At 35.0% G+C, this 15590-nt stretch overlaps 2 protein-coding genes across 2 annotated transcripts; both read right to left on the bottom strand.

Annotated features, from left to right (window-relative positions):
- Positions 1-3624: 3624 nt before the first annotated feature.
- K441DRAFT_549013 (uncharacterized protein) lies at positions 3625-3829 on the bottom strand (the record flags this gene model as incomplete). The annotated part of the gene is made up of 2 exons (XM_067642984.1): positions 3625-3759; positions 3815-3829. Coding segments are annotated over 2 exons (150 nt in total), but the record flags the coding sequence as incomplete, so codon positions are not given.
- A 1745-nt stretch (positions 3830-5574) lies between these two features.
- Positions 5575-5748, bottom strand: K441DRAFT_548083 (uncharacterized protein; the record flags this gene model as incomplete). The annotated part of the gene is made up of 1 exon (XM_067642944.1): positions 5575-5748. The coding sequence occupies one exon, from the start codon at positions 5746-5748 to the stop codon at positions 5575-5577; it is 174 nt and encodes a 57-aa protein (XP_067506754.1).
- Positions 5749-15590: the final 9842 nt, after the last annotated feature.

The raw sequence follows: 15590 nt of genomic DNA, 5'->3' as shown, positions 1-15590 counted from the left end.
TATATTATATACTATTAGTTTAGTTCCCTTTATTATATAGTAACTCTAACTATCTTTATAATCCCTTACGAAATAACCTTATTTCCTGCAATTTATATAAACTCTATCTTTAAACTATTAACTTTATTATAGAGTCCGCCTAAATATCTTCTACTAATAAGATCCCTAGTTTAGCCTTTGCTCCCTAGTCCTATAATTACTAAATCCTTAACCTCTAGGTTTTTATAGTTTCTTACTTTATCTCTTATAGGCTTTTTTAGTACTACTTAGGTCTATTAGCTCTGCGCTATACTATAGTTTTTAATTTAGCTTTAGTTGTTATATACTCTACGTCTTATATAACTATAGAACTCTATTCTAGCCTTTCTTAGCCTGTTCCCTTTAAAAGATCCTATTATTAATCTTAATCGCTTAATTTATTAATTCCCTTAAGGTATCCGCATTTTCTATTAGAATAATTATATCCTAGACTTTAGCCTTAAGTCCCTGTTTGTACTATATTATAAGCGCCTTATTATTCTATTTAACCTATATTATAAGTGTTTAAAACTACGTCGTATACTTAATTGCTAAAGTTCGCTGTATTAGGTCCTAAAGCTTTTTTTCTACTATAGTTGTTGCTTCTAGGTCCCTAAATATCTATATTAATTATTCCACAAATCCTACCTAGCTAAAAAACATAAACCATACCTCTTAATTGGTAGTAGTTATTCCGTTAGTCTATATCTCTATTAAGTAGGGTTTAAACTATTTAAGTGCTTAACCCGTTAGGAATAGTCCTGCGTAGGCTATCTAATCTATTATTATAGCTAACTTAGCCCCTTCTTATATAACTTTAAAATGCATCTACGTTAGAAATCCTTTAAGCTTTAATCTCTCTCCTAAAAATTATTTAATTAATAGTAACTTAACCTTTACTGCTCTAATTTTATTAAGTCTATTTTTAAGTGTTATATTATTTTCTATTAATTAATCCACTATTTCTTATAATTATCCTACTGTTATAGGTTGTTGCGAGTTAGTATCCGCTATACTAGTGTTACCCCCTAACCTTAAAGTAGTTGCCGCCGTTAATGGCGTTATAGTGGCTGCTTTTAGTGGCATGTTATTCGACTTTTATATTTATTACTATAACTAGGTAGTAATTATATAACGGAACCTTATAGTAGGAACTACGGTAGGCTTATTATTGGGCTAGGTATATAGGTAAAGTAAATTAAGTTAATAATGTAATAATAATTGGTAGAGTAGTTACCTAATAGATTAACTCTAATTGTATTCTAAGAATCGCTATAAGGAAAGAACTATCTAGGTAGGGACTAAGGGTCCTTAAATACACAACCGTACTCTTAAGAAATTCTCCTTATACGTAATGTACGTCTTATCTATATTAGACGTGACGTTCTTCGCGTTTAACATAGCTAACATATTTAACCATTATGTAACTTACTTACTATTCCTTGTTATATAGTTCTATGGGTTCCATCCTGGACCGTGCTTATATTAACTAACTAGCTTCTTTTAACTCTTCCCTAAGTAGTCGTAATATTGTACTTAAAGCGTCCGTAATATATCGTTGTGGTAGCAGTACGGCCCTTAACCCTAACAGAGATAACCTTAGCGTTAGTTCTTTAAGAAAATTATCGGTCCTATAATGGGCTCGATCTTATACCCAAAGACTGTTTTTGTAAGAATATATAAGACATCTGCGGCCTCTTTATAACGATTATCGGCTTGAGGATCTACCTACTTTATTAAACCGCGAAGGAATTCTTGGTTTAGAATAATATGGTAAATTCTTACACAGATCTTAAATGGAAACACTTACTACGGCCGTAAGAATCTCATTATATTCTTACCGAGATCTGTATATAGCACCTACTTCTTATAGAATTTAAGATGTATCCTTTTAACGAAAACAAACCACTATCCTAATATATTGAGGATTATATCTTCCTTGACTACTCTATAAGGCATTAGGCCGCTTACCTCCGGGAATTAGAAATTAGGATATAAGACGCAATAATACAATTAATACTAAGAATCTGTAATATAAGTTTAAGGCGTTACCTAACTTGGTTTAGAATCTATTAGATAAGTATAAGTATAAATTTTCCCCAAGGGTTTACTACCCTTATAATTGTATTCTATTTTGGACTAAAAACAGCAGTAAAGTAACTGCTTAAAATAGATAGCATTAACCTAAATTCTTGGGATAATATATATCAACGGTCGGCGTTATCTTAGGCTACAAAAAACGGCTTTAACGTTGTAGTTAAGCTATTAATTAAAGGCACTAGTATCGGTTTAAAGGGCTTTAGGCTACTATTTAGGAAGAGAGCTAAAGTTAATTTAGTGGACAGATATAGTCGAACGCCATTATTATATGCTGTTTAGAATGGGAATTTGGCCGTTGTTAAGCTACTAATTAGGGTAAGGGCCGGGGTAGATGAAGGATAAAATTGGAGGAACGCTATTATCTTATGCCGTTTATAACGGACATAAGGAGTTAATTAAGCTACTAGTTAAGAGAGGTACCTAGGTTAATTTAGAGGATAATATTAGTAAGGAGCTACTATTCTCTGCTGCGAAGAAGGGCTATAAGGAAGTTGTTAGGCTACTACTTAAGATAGACAGAGTTAACCCTAATGTAAAAGATAATAATGGTTAGACGCCGCTTTTATAGGCCACTAAGAACGGAAAGGTTGATATTAACGCAAAGGATAAAAACGGTTAGACTCCGCTATTATAGGTAACGGAGGGAGGGTATAAGGCTATAGTTAAGCTACTACTAAAAGCTAGAGTAAAGGTTAACTATAAGTATACTATTATTGCAAGTAAACCTACCCTAAGCTTAGTATATTCCTCTATTAAGTTAATAGCTAACCCTAATATCTCTAGTTAGTATAGGATATAAGTAAATCCGCCCTAGGCTTAGTATATTCCTTTATTAAGTTAATAGCTAACCCTAGCGTCTTTAGTTAGTATAGTGTATAAGTAAACCCACCCTAAGCTTGGTATATTCCTCTGTTAAGTTAATAGCTAACCCTAGCGTCTCTAGTTGGTATAATATGTAAGTAAACCCGCCTTAAGCTTAGTATATACCTCTGTTAAGTTAATAGCTAACCCTAGCGTCTTTAGTTGGTATAGGATGTAAATAAACCCGCCCTAAGCTTAGTATATTCTCCGTTAAGTTAATAGCTAACCCTAGTATCTCTAATTAGTATAAGATATAAGTAAACCTACCCTAAGCTTAGTATATTTCTCTATTAAGTCAATAGCTAACTCTAGAGTCTCTAGTTAGTATAGTATATAAGTAAACCCACCCTAAGCTTAGTATATTCTACTATTAAGTTAATAGCTAACCCTAGTGTCTCTAGTTAGTATAGCGTATAAATAAACCCCCCCCCCTAAGCTTAGTATATTTCTCCCTTAATTTAATAGCTAACCCTAACATCTTTAGTTAATATAGGTTGTAAGCAAATCTACCCCTTAGTAGATCCCTTCTTTTAAAACTATACCTAGACGCTACTGTCTTAAGCGAAGGAAAAAGGGTGTAAGGCTATGGTTAAGCTGCTACTTAGAAATAGGTAAGGTTAACGTTAACTAGAAAGAAAAGAAACGTTAAACTCCGCTATTAGGGGCGAAGATAGGAGGACCTTTTAACAATTCTAAACCTAAGCAGAATGCGTATCTATTAATCTCTGTGGGACTATATAAGATTAGGATATACCGAGCTGCGGCCACTTCTTGCAGTACCTAGATGGACCTTTTAGTAATTCCTATGGATATTGTTAAACGTCTACTACCTTACCCAAATGCGCTGAAACTACGGTCGTTAAAGTAGTTGGAGAATTGCTTACTAGATTATTTCTTTATTTAAAGTATTCGTAGGCTTACTTACAGCGCGTATTACTTTAAGCGCTATATTACTATTATCTGCCCTCTCTCTAAGCTAAATAATTACATGGCTTGCTTTACTATAGATCTTCGCCATAAACTAAATCTAGTGTTCTTTCTCTTATTTATCTTCTTAGTTAATGCAAATAGTATCTACCCAAATAATTCGTGGAATATCGCGATCTTAAAGACATAATAGCGCGGCGTAAAGGTTTAGCGTAACGGCTAAGTATTATTTGTTAATAAAAATAGACTAATGCTTGTTTAAACCGCCCTATATATAAGATAATGCCCTATATAGATAAGTCGCTTTATCCGATTCTCGTAAAGCGTACTTAAAGAGTTCGCATTATATATTCGCCGTGTTATTTTTGTTTAGCATTGTGTAAATTAAACCTGCGGCGTAATATATCCCCGCGGCCCTGCGTCGCGAGTAAGATTCTTATACTTCGCCTACGCTAGTAGGGAGGGCGGCTGACCCAACCTGGCTATACCCTTGTTTTTATGGCGTTTCTTAGACATTAGCGCGGTCAAAGCTACACCTAAGCGAATAATAAGCCGATCTTAATGAGCGAATACACTTAAGGATCCCCTCTCCTACCTATATCTCCTAACTAACTACACTAGCGGCGTAAAGAAATTCCAAAGAGAATACGTTAATTAGCCTAAAGAGGTAAAAAGCTAACTAATAAGGGGGCGAGAAGATTTAACAAATAAGAGGGCGAGAAGATTTAATAAATAAGAGCGTGAGAAGATTTAACAAATAAGAGTGTAAGAAGATTTGACAAATAAGAGCGAAGAAGATTTAACGTATAAGGGGGCGAGAAAATTTAACAAATAAAAGGGCGAGAAGATTTAACTAACGAGGGCGAGAAGATATAACTAACGAGGGCGAAAAGATTTGACTAATAAGAGGGCAAGACAAGCCTAACCCAATTTTTTCTCGGGCGGTACTAAACTCCTTTTAAAACTAACGTTCCTCTAGGCACTCTAAGCTATATCTTCTACTCCCCTACGGAATAAATCCCTATAAATTCCGTTCCTATATACAGTAACCATATCTTCTACTACCCTGTAAGAACCATACCCTATAACTTTTACTCCCGTATAGCTTTTATTCCTATATAGAAACTAATAGCGATTTCTTCTACTCCCCTACGGAAACTAATCTCTTATAGCTTACGGTTCTTTATAGGGATTAATACCCGCTTTCTTTATCGCCTTATATCTTCCACTCCCTTACGGGAACTAATGCCCTATACCTTTAACTAATCCAGCACCTTTAAAGTCACTTTCAAAATCTTGATTTAACGTAAGAGCCTTGCCTAAATGCTTATATGTAAGTTTCTCCCCCTTACTTTTAGCTAAGCTGTAACCAATTTATATAGTGTTCTTAATCTAATATAGTATATTAGCACTAACCTTAAAACTCTCTCTCAAACATTACCTTGCCTATTTTCCATTTAATTAATAGTCTAAAAGCCGCTCTATATCTTTTTTAGAGATATTAGCAGCAGCATCGGCTTGCTTTAGGAAGGTCTTCTATACTTACTCTCTTACTGGTCCCTTTAGCTCGTTATATCTAAGTATAAGATATATTTTGCTCTATATAGCTACATTAAATATAGTAATCCTATTTGTTATAAGAAATATAATGCTTTAAAAATACTCTATCTATCGTAGGAAGACGGATACTAGGCTATTACGTCGGATATTATTTAAAGTTCTTTCTATAAGAAAGATATCAGCCTCGTCTAAAAGAAGGACAGCGCTCCAACGGTGAACGTTTTTAACTATTAGAGCTAGGTTTTGTTCCAAATAGGCTGGATCTATATTAAGGTCTCCCATATAAGCCTTTTTATAGTTAAACTAGTATATAAATATACTTATAAAGGGGAATAAACTATATAGAGGGGTCTCCTCTAAGATTCGGTAAGTGCTTTAGCTATTAATGTCTTTTCTACCCTAGGTAGGCTACTAAAACGGTTGGCCTTTAAAACAGCCAATGCCTTACTAGAAAACTTACTATAGTAGAAAAACTAGGCCTTTCTCCTTCCCTTTAATTATATTATTAAACTTTAATTTCTTAGACCTAAACTAGTAGCTCTTTATAAGTCCTTAAAGCACTATTTTCTTATCCTCCTTAATTGCGAGTAACTTAAATGCTAAGGCATTCTATTTAATGTCCTTAATATTAGCGACGGTAAATTCACCTATTAGTGCTTGCATTAGTATATATAATTCGCTAGCTCTAGAAAAGGAGTGTATAGAAAGCCTAACCCTATTTTTTATCTACTAAACTAAAGGCTAGGGCTGTTAGTGGATAGATTAGGTGCTTATTGTCTCCTATCTTCTTAGAAACTAAACCCTAATTCCTTAGATTGCCTTGCTAATTGGTCCCTTAATCGATTATGTTTATTCTATATATATCTATAGCGATTAGCTGCTTACTATAGTTAGAATTCTAATAATAAAATGCTATTGCGTCCACTATAATACGGCCGCTTGTAGAAAATCTTAATAGGCTATCTTTAGTCTAGAAAAACGCGATCCCTTTATATTTACGGTGGTTAATGCCTCTTAAAGATATAAACTTCCGGCCATTGCTAATAAGATCCTGCTTTATCTCGGCTTGTCTCTTATAATGCTCTAGCGGAAATACCTTAAGAGATATAATTTTTATAGTTAAACGGAATTCTAGAATAGAGAGGGTAATTTTTACTTTGCTAAACGCCTTTCCGTTGTAGCTAAAATAGTAATAGTTAAGTTCGAAGCTCTTTTCGCTAAAAAGTAAGGTTTTAAAGTTGCCTAAATTATATATAAGGCATCTTAGTTAATCCAAGCCTTCGCAAATTGTAAGGACATGCGTATTTAGTTTAAATAAGGCCTAAAGGAGATTAAAATTAATTTTGCTATAGTCTAGAAGCGGTAGGACACTATTAGTTATAGACGCGAAATAGTCTTTAAGGAATCTTAGTAACCCCTAAAGGTGCTTAGCGCCAATTAAGTTGGGAGAAAGACTCTCCTAGTATGTTTTTAACTGGGGTAGAAAATTAAATATAATGTTTATAGGAATCTAGAAGTTAAATTAGAATAAGCTACGTTTGTAAAAAGGTCCACTTACTATAGGCTTGTCTTCCCAAAGGGAGATAGCTTATACGCCGTTTAGCACTACCTGTAAGGCGTCTCTTACTTCTTCTAAATTTATGCTTAGGTACGTATTGCAGTCTTTCTTATCCTTTTTTAGCTTAAAGTTAGTATCTAAGTTAATATATTTAAAGGCACCTAAGAGATAAACTAAATTTCTTCCGAAGGACACAAATATACTAATTATATATATTACGCTTACTTAACATATCTGGCGAAGTCTCTATAGTCTTATACTAACAGCTTTGTTTATCCTAGCTATAGCAGATGCTATATTAGCGTATTTCCAAGTATATCTTGGGGATTTCGCGAGTATATATCTTATTTAACACCTTAACTTCAACTTTAGAGCCTCTTACTTCGCGTATCTCTTTAACCCCTAAACTCGTAGGAGGAGGTAGAGGAGGTTAGACCGCTTAGACTATCTTTAATATAGCTATAAGCATTTTAATTATAAGATGCTGCGCTAACTACCTATAATGCAGATCCGTTTAGCTTAGGCTACTAGGGGGGGTATTATAAGGTAGTAAAGGCGCTAGCGTAATAGGCTTAGATATAACTAGCATTGTTACTCTATAAAGCTTTAGTAATATAACACTAATCTAAAAAAGGAGCTAAGTAGAAAGAGGAGCTAAATAGTATTTTTTTTAGGCCAGATCTGCCCTTTTCTTATATAATATAAGCTGTGCCATAGATATATCTGCGCCCCTCTTTTAGTAATAGGCTACCCTCTCTAATTAATCCTAGCAGACCTTAGTTAAGATATATTAATATTATCTCCGTCGTGGTAAATAAAGCCATAGTGTACGTACTTATTATACCTATAGAAATAGTCCCCTGGCTTGTATACGGGATTTTAATTCCAGCACTAGAGTAAGCTTAAAAAAAGATATTGCCTAAAATATAGAAGTGCTCTAATTAATATATAGGAGATAGGCAATATCTTAGGTTAAATTAAAGATATAAGTGTAGAATTGGTACTAGTAATGCTGGCTGGATTGTAGTAAGCGATCTAGCTATGCATCGTTTAGCTAGGGGAAGTGGCATATAATTGGGTTAACCGGTCTCATCTCGTCTTATCTTATCTCTTCTCTTCTCTTCTCTTCTCTTCTCTTCTCTTCTCTTCTCTTCTCTTCTCTTCTCTTCTCTTCTCTTCTCTTCTCTTCTCTTCTCTTCTCTTCTCTTCTCTTCTCTTCTCTTCTCTTCTCTTTCTTCCCGTCTCTTCCCGTCTCGCTCTTTCTCGTCTTAGCTCTCTTTATCCTTCTTTTTATTTTTAGTTAAACTTCTAATGGCGTTAAATAACTGGTTTTACGAGCTTCTTAAGGAAAAAAGAAAGACGTTTAATGCTAATACGCATCTATTACCCTTCTATTAGAACAACGCGTTTAAATTATACCTTAAGGTGCTATAAGAAAACGCGACATCCTTAGAGAAATGTTTAAAGGCGCGATGAAGTGTAAGGCTATATACACGCACTCTATTAACAGACGTTTTCATTAGCTTAGGTCCTAAAGTATTCCTCCTATACACTTTAGTAGCGCCTATCTTAAGGCTAGCAATAGTATTAGTAAAAAACCTCCTCTAAGAGCTTTAAGAATAGTAGGAGAATCGCCCCTACCCCTACGGTCTTGTAGTTGCTACTAGTACACTTTATAAGGCCAATTTAATTAGTACGTTAATTCCTTTACCTCTAAAACATCTATCTTTAGAGGTAGATCCCTCTACTAGTATAAAAGAGCCTTATATTTTAAATAAATTATTAATAAATATTATTAGAGGAACCCCTAATATTAGCTTAAGACTCTTAGTTATTGGAGAGGTATTCTAAAGCTCTAATCCCTTAGGACGCTAATTAAACACTTAGTATATAAGTCTTAGGTGCTTGTTAATTGGTTACTTATATATCTTAGAGCAAGATTTATTATAAAAGGAAAGTATAATCTCGTCTAATAATCCTAAAACTAACGGTTGGACACCTTGTTCCCTAAATTTAATATATAAATACTTATCTAAGATAAACGCCTCTTCTAAGAGTCCTTTAAACGCTATTATGCTAGTGTATTATTAAGTTATAGATAAACCATTATTAAAGCGTCCCTAGTTAGAATTATAGCAAACTCTAGGTCTATAAAATGACCTTTAATAAGATATCGCATCTATGGTTAATATTAAATAGGAAATCTAATATTGCTAAGGGAGGGCTAGTACTTTTCTTTCTTATTTACGAGGCACTATATAATTAAAAATCTCCCTAAGCTATTTTATACTAGGATATAAACAAGCAATTTATAGAGAAAGGAAAAGGAGAGAGGAGGACTAGCGGTTATAAATTGCCTATCTATATACCTGCTAAAAAAGAAAAATAAGGACGCTTTCTTTATAGTTAGGATCGGCTATTAAGATAGATTTAATATCTCTAATATGTTCGGTTTAGGGGACCTAGGTATTCCTCTATAAGGAAGCTATAGAAGAAGCTAGAGATTAACTCTTATTTATAAATAAATAGCATATATTGCTTTAGATTATTATTTATTACTACCTCTTTTTAAACTTAATCTTTGCCTTTATTATATAATATTTATACCTAGTAAAAACCTCTCTCGCTACTTATCTATCTTCTATACCTAATTCTTCGACCTACTTCCCTTCGCTATCTTAAATATTACATAATATGCCTTTAAATATCATAGTTATATCCTCCGTTATCTTAAATTTATAAGCTCTAATCTCCTTTTATTCCCCACTAAGCGCCTTATCCCTAGCCTTAGCGGACATAATTTATATAATTAGAAGTGCGACCGCGTAAGTTGGCGGGACTAGTAGCTATAAAGGAGAGGTGTTCTGTAGACGTAAAATATTAAGTAAATGTTGTCTTTTATAAAGCGTTTTTAACTATAGATAGCCGTCTAAGGAGGAATGGCGGCTAATTTAGGAATTTATTTTAAAATAAAAGGCCGTAAAGTATATGCGCATTAAAGCACAACTATTATAAAAGATGTAAGTAATTAGGTATATACTACGCGGAATAGCTAAGCTAATATTTACCTTAATGGTAAGAATAGAATTGCTGGATAACTATAAGAGGTAGAACGTAAGAAATATAAAAAGAGGTAGATCGTAGGCTTAAACGGAGAGCAGCTTTGCGGAACTACGCTATAAATAATCAGCAAAGTAGGGTTAAAGGAAATTTATAAGGGAAAATAGAGGTATTACTATAGTTAATAGGTTTATAGCTGCTTAGTTATTAGTGCCTAATAGGAAGGCTTATATAAAAGAATTGTTAAGTAGCTACCTTGGGCTAAGCTGCGGCCGGATTTGCCCTATTCTACTATTAAAGCTTTCTAGCGTAGAATATTACGTGTATAATTAGGCCACCAGCCGAATAACGGGTAAGGCGTCTACTATAATGCGCATTTAGCTGTGCATTAGCCGTAGTCTAGGGGATTTAAGTCACTAGATATATATTGCCCCTCCACTAACTAAAATATCTTTAAGGATTAGATTCTTGTAGCTCGTTCTTATTTATAAGGTAAATTAACTACAGCCAGTTTATACACCTTTACGTCATATATATAAGTTCATTAATTATTAACACCCAACTTTATATTATTTGGACTGCCGCTCGGTTTTAGCTATATTACGTAATTTGAATTAACTAGCCAAGTCGTAAACGTAGTTTTAGTCTTGCATTCTCTATTATCTATAGCATTATAAGTAGTAATAAGTGGCTCTTACTCACCGCCCTTAAAAAAGTAATGCTCTTGCAGACCTTTTTATATAGCCCTTATATAATAGGAAATGCGCTATAAATAGATTAAGCCAGAAATGGAATATATGACAGGAAATAGACCTCTAAGCTAAAAGAAGTGCGCTATAAATAGATTAAGCTAGAAATGGAATATATAATAAGAAATAGACCTCTAAGCCAAAAGAAGGGCACTACTATTATTACTATCTCTTCCACTTAGTAGGCCGGCTCCTTTTCTTCTATATAACAGGCCGGGCTTTTAATTTCAAACAATAATGCGCCTATAGTAAAAGAACTACCACTAACCGAAATATAAGAATACACCTAAGCTACTAGCCCCGTCCCTTTACTTTCGCAACTTTAGAAGAGTGCACCTACGACAATCTAGCTTTAGCTTACTAAACGCGTCTTTAATAAGACTTAAGGGCATCTTTAGAATTTAAAAGCCCGCTTTTATATACCTAGGTAGGCTTCTAAGCCACCTTATATTTACGCCCTAACCTAGTTATTCTTTCCCTTAAAATATCGTTGATCTCCTATTTATTATGTAAGTTTATTTCATTAAATTTGTCTTTTTTAGCCCGGGTACAGCGCTTTATAGCAGGCTCTGGGTTTAAAACGTCGCTCTAGTTATTGGCGACGCCATCGCTGTTACTATCCCCCTTATTATAAATATGACTACTAGCCTCGTTATGCGGTAGTTTAATGCTATAGAGAAGGGTAGGCTCCTAAAGCGAAGGGCTGGCGGGCTGTAAAGTGGATACTACTTACTAGTTAACTTACGGGTATTAAGAGTTAAGGTTAAGGATAGGAGGGATATAGGGGCTAGAAGATAAGTCTTCGCGATAGGCGGGTGGCCTTTATTACTTCTAGGGACGTGGACTATTACCACCCTCGCCGCCCTTACTATCCCCGCTACTCTCTTTAGTAGGGTTATTAGAATTATAATTAGTAATATCGTTCCGCTTAAGCTAATTAAGCTTCCGCTTCTTTAGCATAAAGGATAATTTACCTCCTATATTCCCTTTCTTATAATTACCCTCCTCCCTAATAAGCGGATTATCTACGTATAACGGTTATTAGGTTATAGTAATAATATTTTAATATCTGTAACTTACTAATATTATCCACATTATTGGCTATTAAGTCTTAGTTAGTCGCTATATAGGTCTCCAACTTTTGTTTAGCCTAGGGGACAGTTATAACATCAATTCCCTTAGCTAGGCTATCTATTTCATTAACATATTCTGTCGTAGGTTTAAGATAGTTATACGTAAATGCGCTAAAGAGATTTTCTAGCTCCTCTAAAGAAGGTAGCTTATCCTTGTCATCCTTATCACTGCGGTCATTTCTATTACCTAATAATTGTTAAGCAAGGCCGTTATATAGGGGGGAAGTGTATACCCAACTCATAAGGTACTAGTTAATCGCCAACTTTATTAGCTTTATTGCTAGTATTGCTAGCTCTATTATATTTAGGTTCTAAGTCTAGGTCGGCTATTTTATCTTTAATAAATATTAGATTCGCTGCTGGCCGTTATACATATTTATAGTTATTAGAAAAAGATGGAGGGGATAATTACTAAATTACCTTAATTACTTCCTCCAGCGTCTTGGCTGTTACTTTTATTCTCATAAATATCTTTATACTTATTAAAAGCCTTAGGATCTACGGGTGCCTTATTAAGTGGAATTTTTAAAAAAGGTAATATGGAATAACTTACCTAAGCGCAACCAGCCTAAATATTTTATAGGATTATCTCTTAGAGGGAAGCGAGGTACTTTCCCCTTTTTTATCCTTTTTTTTTTAGGTATATTGCTTATATTTGCCTTAGGAGCTATAATCGTATAATACTAAGAAGCCCTCGGTTTTTTAGGAGGTGCAGTATAAAAATTAATATTATTAAGTGAAATTCCTAAATAAAAACGAAGGGGTTAAGAAGATGCCACTATTGCTGCCGCTATTATTATTAGAATTGTTATTACCTTGTCTTTCTAATAGCCCTAAAGGACGGGTCACGCTAGGCTTTTAAGTCCACGCTAGTCCCCTCTTTGCCACTAGCTTATATCCGCAGTATCTATACTAAAATAACCCTACTAGCTTAATAGCGAATTAAAACGTATAATCTACACTCTGTTAGTAATTACTATTTATAACGTATAAAGGTTTATATAGGCTTAATGTCACGGAGTGAGCACAAGCGGTGATAATATATAGCGAAGTAGGTATTATTAAGCTATGTACATGAACTGCGTGATGAAGTCAAGACGTTGCGTAAGGAAAGAAGGTAGGAAAACGGGAAGAAAGGGCATATATCGTTGACTTGGTTGCTTGGTTAACACGTGCATGGGCAGAATAGGGTTCAGGTCGTGGTCCTGGCAGAACTTGGCAGAATTCGGTGGAACTTGGCAGAATATGGCAGAATGCCGTAGATTGCCGTTAGATTGCCATCAGATTGCCGTCAGATTGCCATTTCGCGGTTGGTCTCTAATTGCTAAGTCAGTGGAAACAGGTGGACGTGTGCAAGGTGTCACGGGGGTATCCCGTGACACTTAAACTCTATTATAAGATTAACGCCTATTAGGAAACTGCGATTGAGACCTAACTAACTAAGCTAGCATATTTAGCCTTTAACAGGGGTATCGCACCAAGCCTTCTTATTAAGGAGGTTGGTAGCGAAGTGCCTCCTCTACCCTTATTCCTTAGAGTTAGGGCTAACGCTAACGTGTCCGTTTTCTAACCTAATTATACTAGTAAACTAGATCTTCCGTACTAGATTCTTTACAAGACTATAGTTCCTAGGGTTAAATAGGTAGGGGGCGTGCCGTAATTCTGCCGTAAGTACTAAAAGACACTTTAAGTAATAAGGGTATCCTTAAATCTCTCCCCTAAATCTAAGGAACTTCCTTAGTTACACTCTACGGAGCTTATAGCCGCTACTTAACCTCCTAAATATGCGCAAAAGCCTCGCTTTTACTTTTACCTATAGCTAGATGTTATAAACAACATAAGGGGGCAGATAGCGTGAGTAGATTAGGTAATTACGCCCATATCCATCTCTTTACGCCCTTTTAGCTAATGCAGCTACTACATAAAGTCCGTCTCCGTTAGGAGATTAAATGCGCGAATTTTTCTCTAGTATTTGTTAGCTAAGAGCAAGATTATAATACTAGCTCTATTAGAAGCTAGGTTATGCTACCAAATAGGCCGTTTACCCCTAAATTCCGCCTTATAAGTCTTAGGTCTATATAAAGGATATTTCCGTATAACCTATACCTCCTTAGCTAAATAGGGGGCTAGATTAAACTAAAGCCTAGTAGCTTCTCCAATTATAATACAATCCTCTAATTATTAGGGAAGAATAAGGTTTAGGTTTAGGTTAAAAAGGCGCTAAAAAGGGTAAGGGCTTTTAGCTTCTAGCGGCGCAGCTTTAACTAAGCTAAGTAACTGGCATTAGCCTATGGTTTCGCTAAGGACCCACTTTAGCGTCCGGCTTCGCCTTTATTATAATGCTATAATACGACACTACCTAACGTGTCCCGTAGCTCGCAGTAGCTATAACCCGTGTAATTTATTACTAGGCAGTTCTCCGCATAGCCTTATAGCTATTTATAGCTATTCTAATAGGAATTAAGTCGTACATTATAGTTATACCTAAGACACTACTAGAGGCGGAGGTAAAGAAGAGGATAAACGGAAATGCCATTCCGGTGCACTAATTAGTAAGGAACATAGACAGGAGAAGAGGAGAGAGGAGAGGAGAGAGGAGGAATACGGTAGGACTAAAGCATACATTAACACCAGGAGAGAGTATAAATATATCCTATAGAAAGGGCTAAAGAGTTACAGCGCTAGGTAATCGTTAGTATAAAATATATAGAAATTAGGGAAGGCGGGCAGAGCACCTGCATAGACGCTAAGGGGATAGAAAATACCTTACGGCTAACAGCTAGAGTCTAAGGTGGCACGGTAGCGGGAAAGAAAAGAGGAGATAGAGCATAAGGGCAAAAGTAGTAAGGGAGAAGGCCTTTTATGGTCGAGGTTAAGGTTAGGTCTTGGCCAAACTAGGGTGGGAAAGCAAGCGCGCCTTGCCTATAAAGGAACCTCCATTTCCTAATACGTGGTCTCTATTTTATTTTTTACCAAGTATATTAAGGGAGTTGTATTATATATTAGCGCTAGAAGAGCCTAAATACTTATACTCTTCCACTTCTTATCCTAAGGCATAACTTGGCCCTAGGACAATTCGTTTTCTAAATTAACTAAAGGTAAGACGCTTTATAGCGACTAAGTATAATTTAAGGACCGAGAGGAATTACGTTAGATCTTTTTAAAAGGGTAAGTTTAATAATTCCTTTAAATATATCCCTTTTTACTACATCTAAAGCATTCTCTATTTATAGCTTAAGTTATTTATTCGTTAGTTCCTAAGGGTATATAGAATTAGGTAGTATTAAGGTTCATAGGGTTATATATAGGGCTTTTAGGTCTTAGAGACAGGTTACGCTTTAGGGTATATACTAATTTTATAGAGTTTTAAATATAAGGTATAGTTGGCTTTAGGGAACGAGTTTATTTATTATATTAAAGGTCCTTATTAATTTATTAATATATTATAGCAAATTCGGGTAAGTCCTTTAGCAGTTCTCTACCTACTAACTATACTCTAATTTTATCCAAAATAGCTTAACGGAGAGCAGTAACTCTAGCGGCTTTATTCTAATCTAGTTTACTAATAAGGCCTAAAAATTCCAAAAAGAAGCTAGTAAAGTCTCGGTTCCGTTATTATAGGGT

This window comes from Cenococcum geophilum (assembly GCF_001692895.1).
Source record: "Cenococcum geophilum 1.58 unplaced genomic scaffold K441scaffold_10, whole genome shotgun sequence".
Classification (NCBI taxonomy): domain Eukaryota; kingdom Fungi; phylum Ascomycota; class Dothideomycetes; order Gloniales; family Gloniaceae; genus Cenococcum; species Cenococcum geophilum.
The sequence above is the reverse complement of the archived record's forward strand: the minus strand, read 5'-3'. Positions and strand labels throughout refer to the sequence as shown.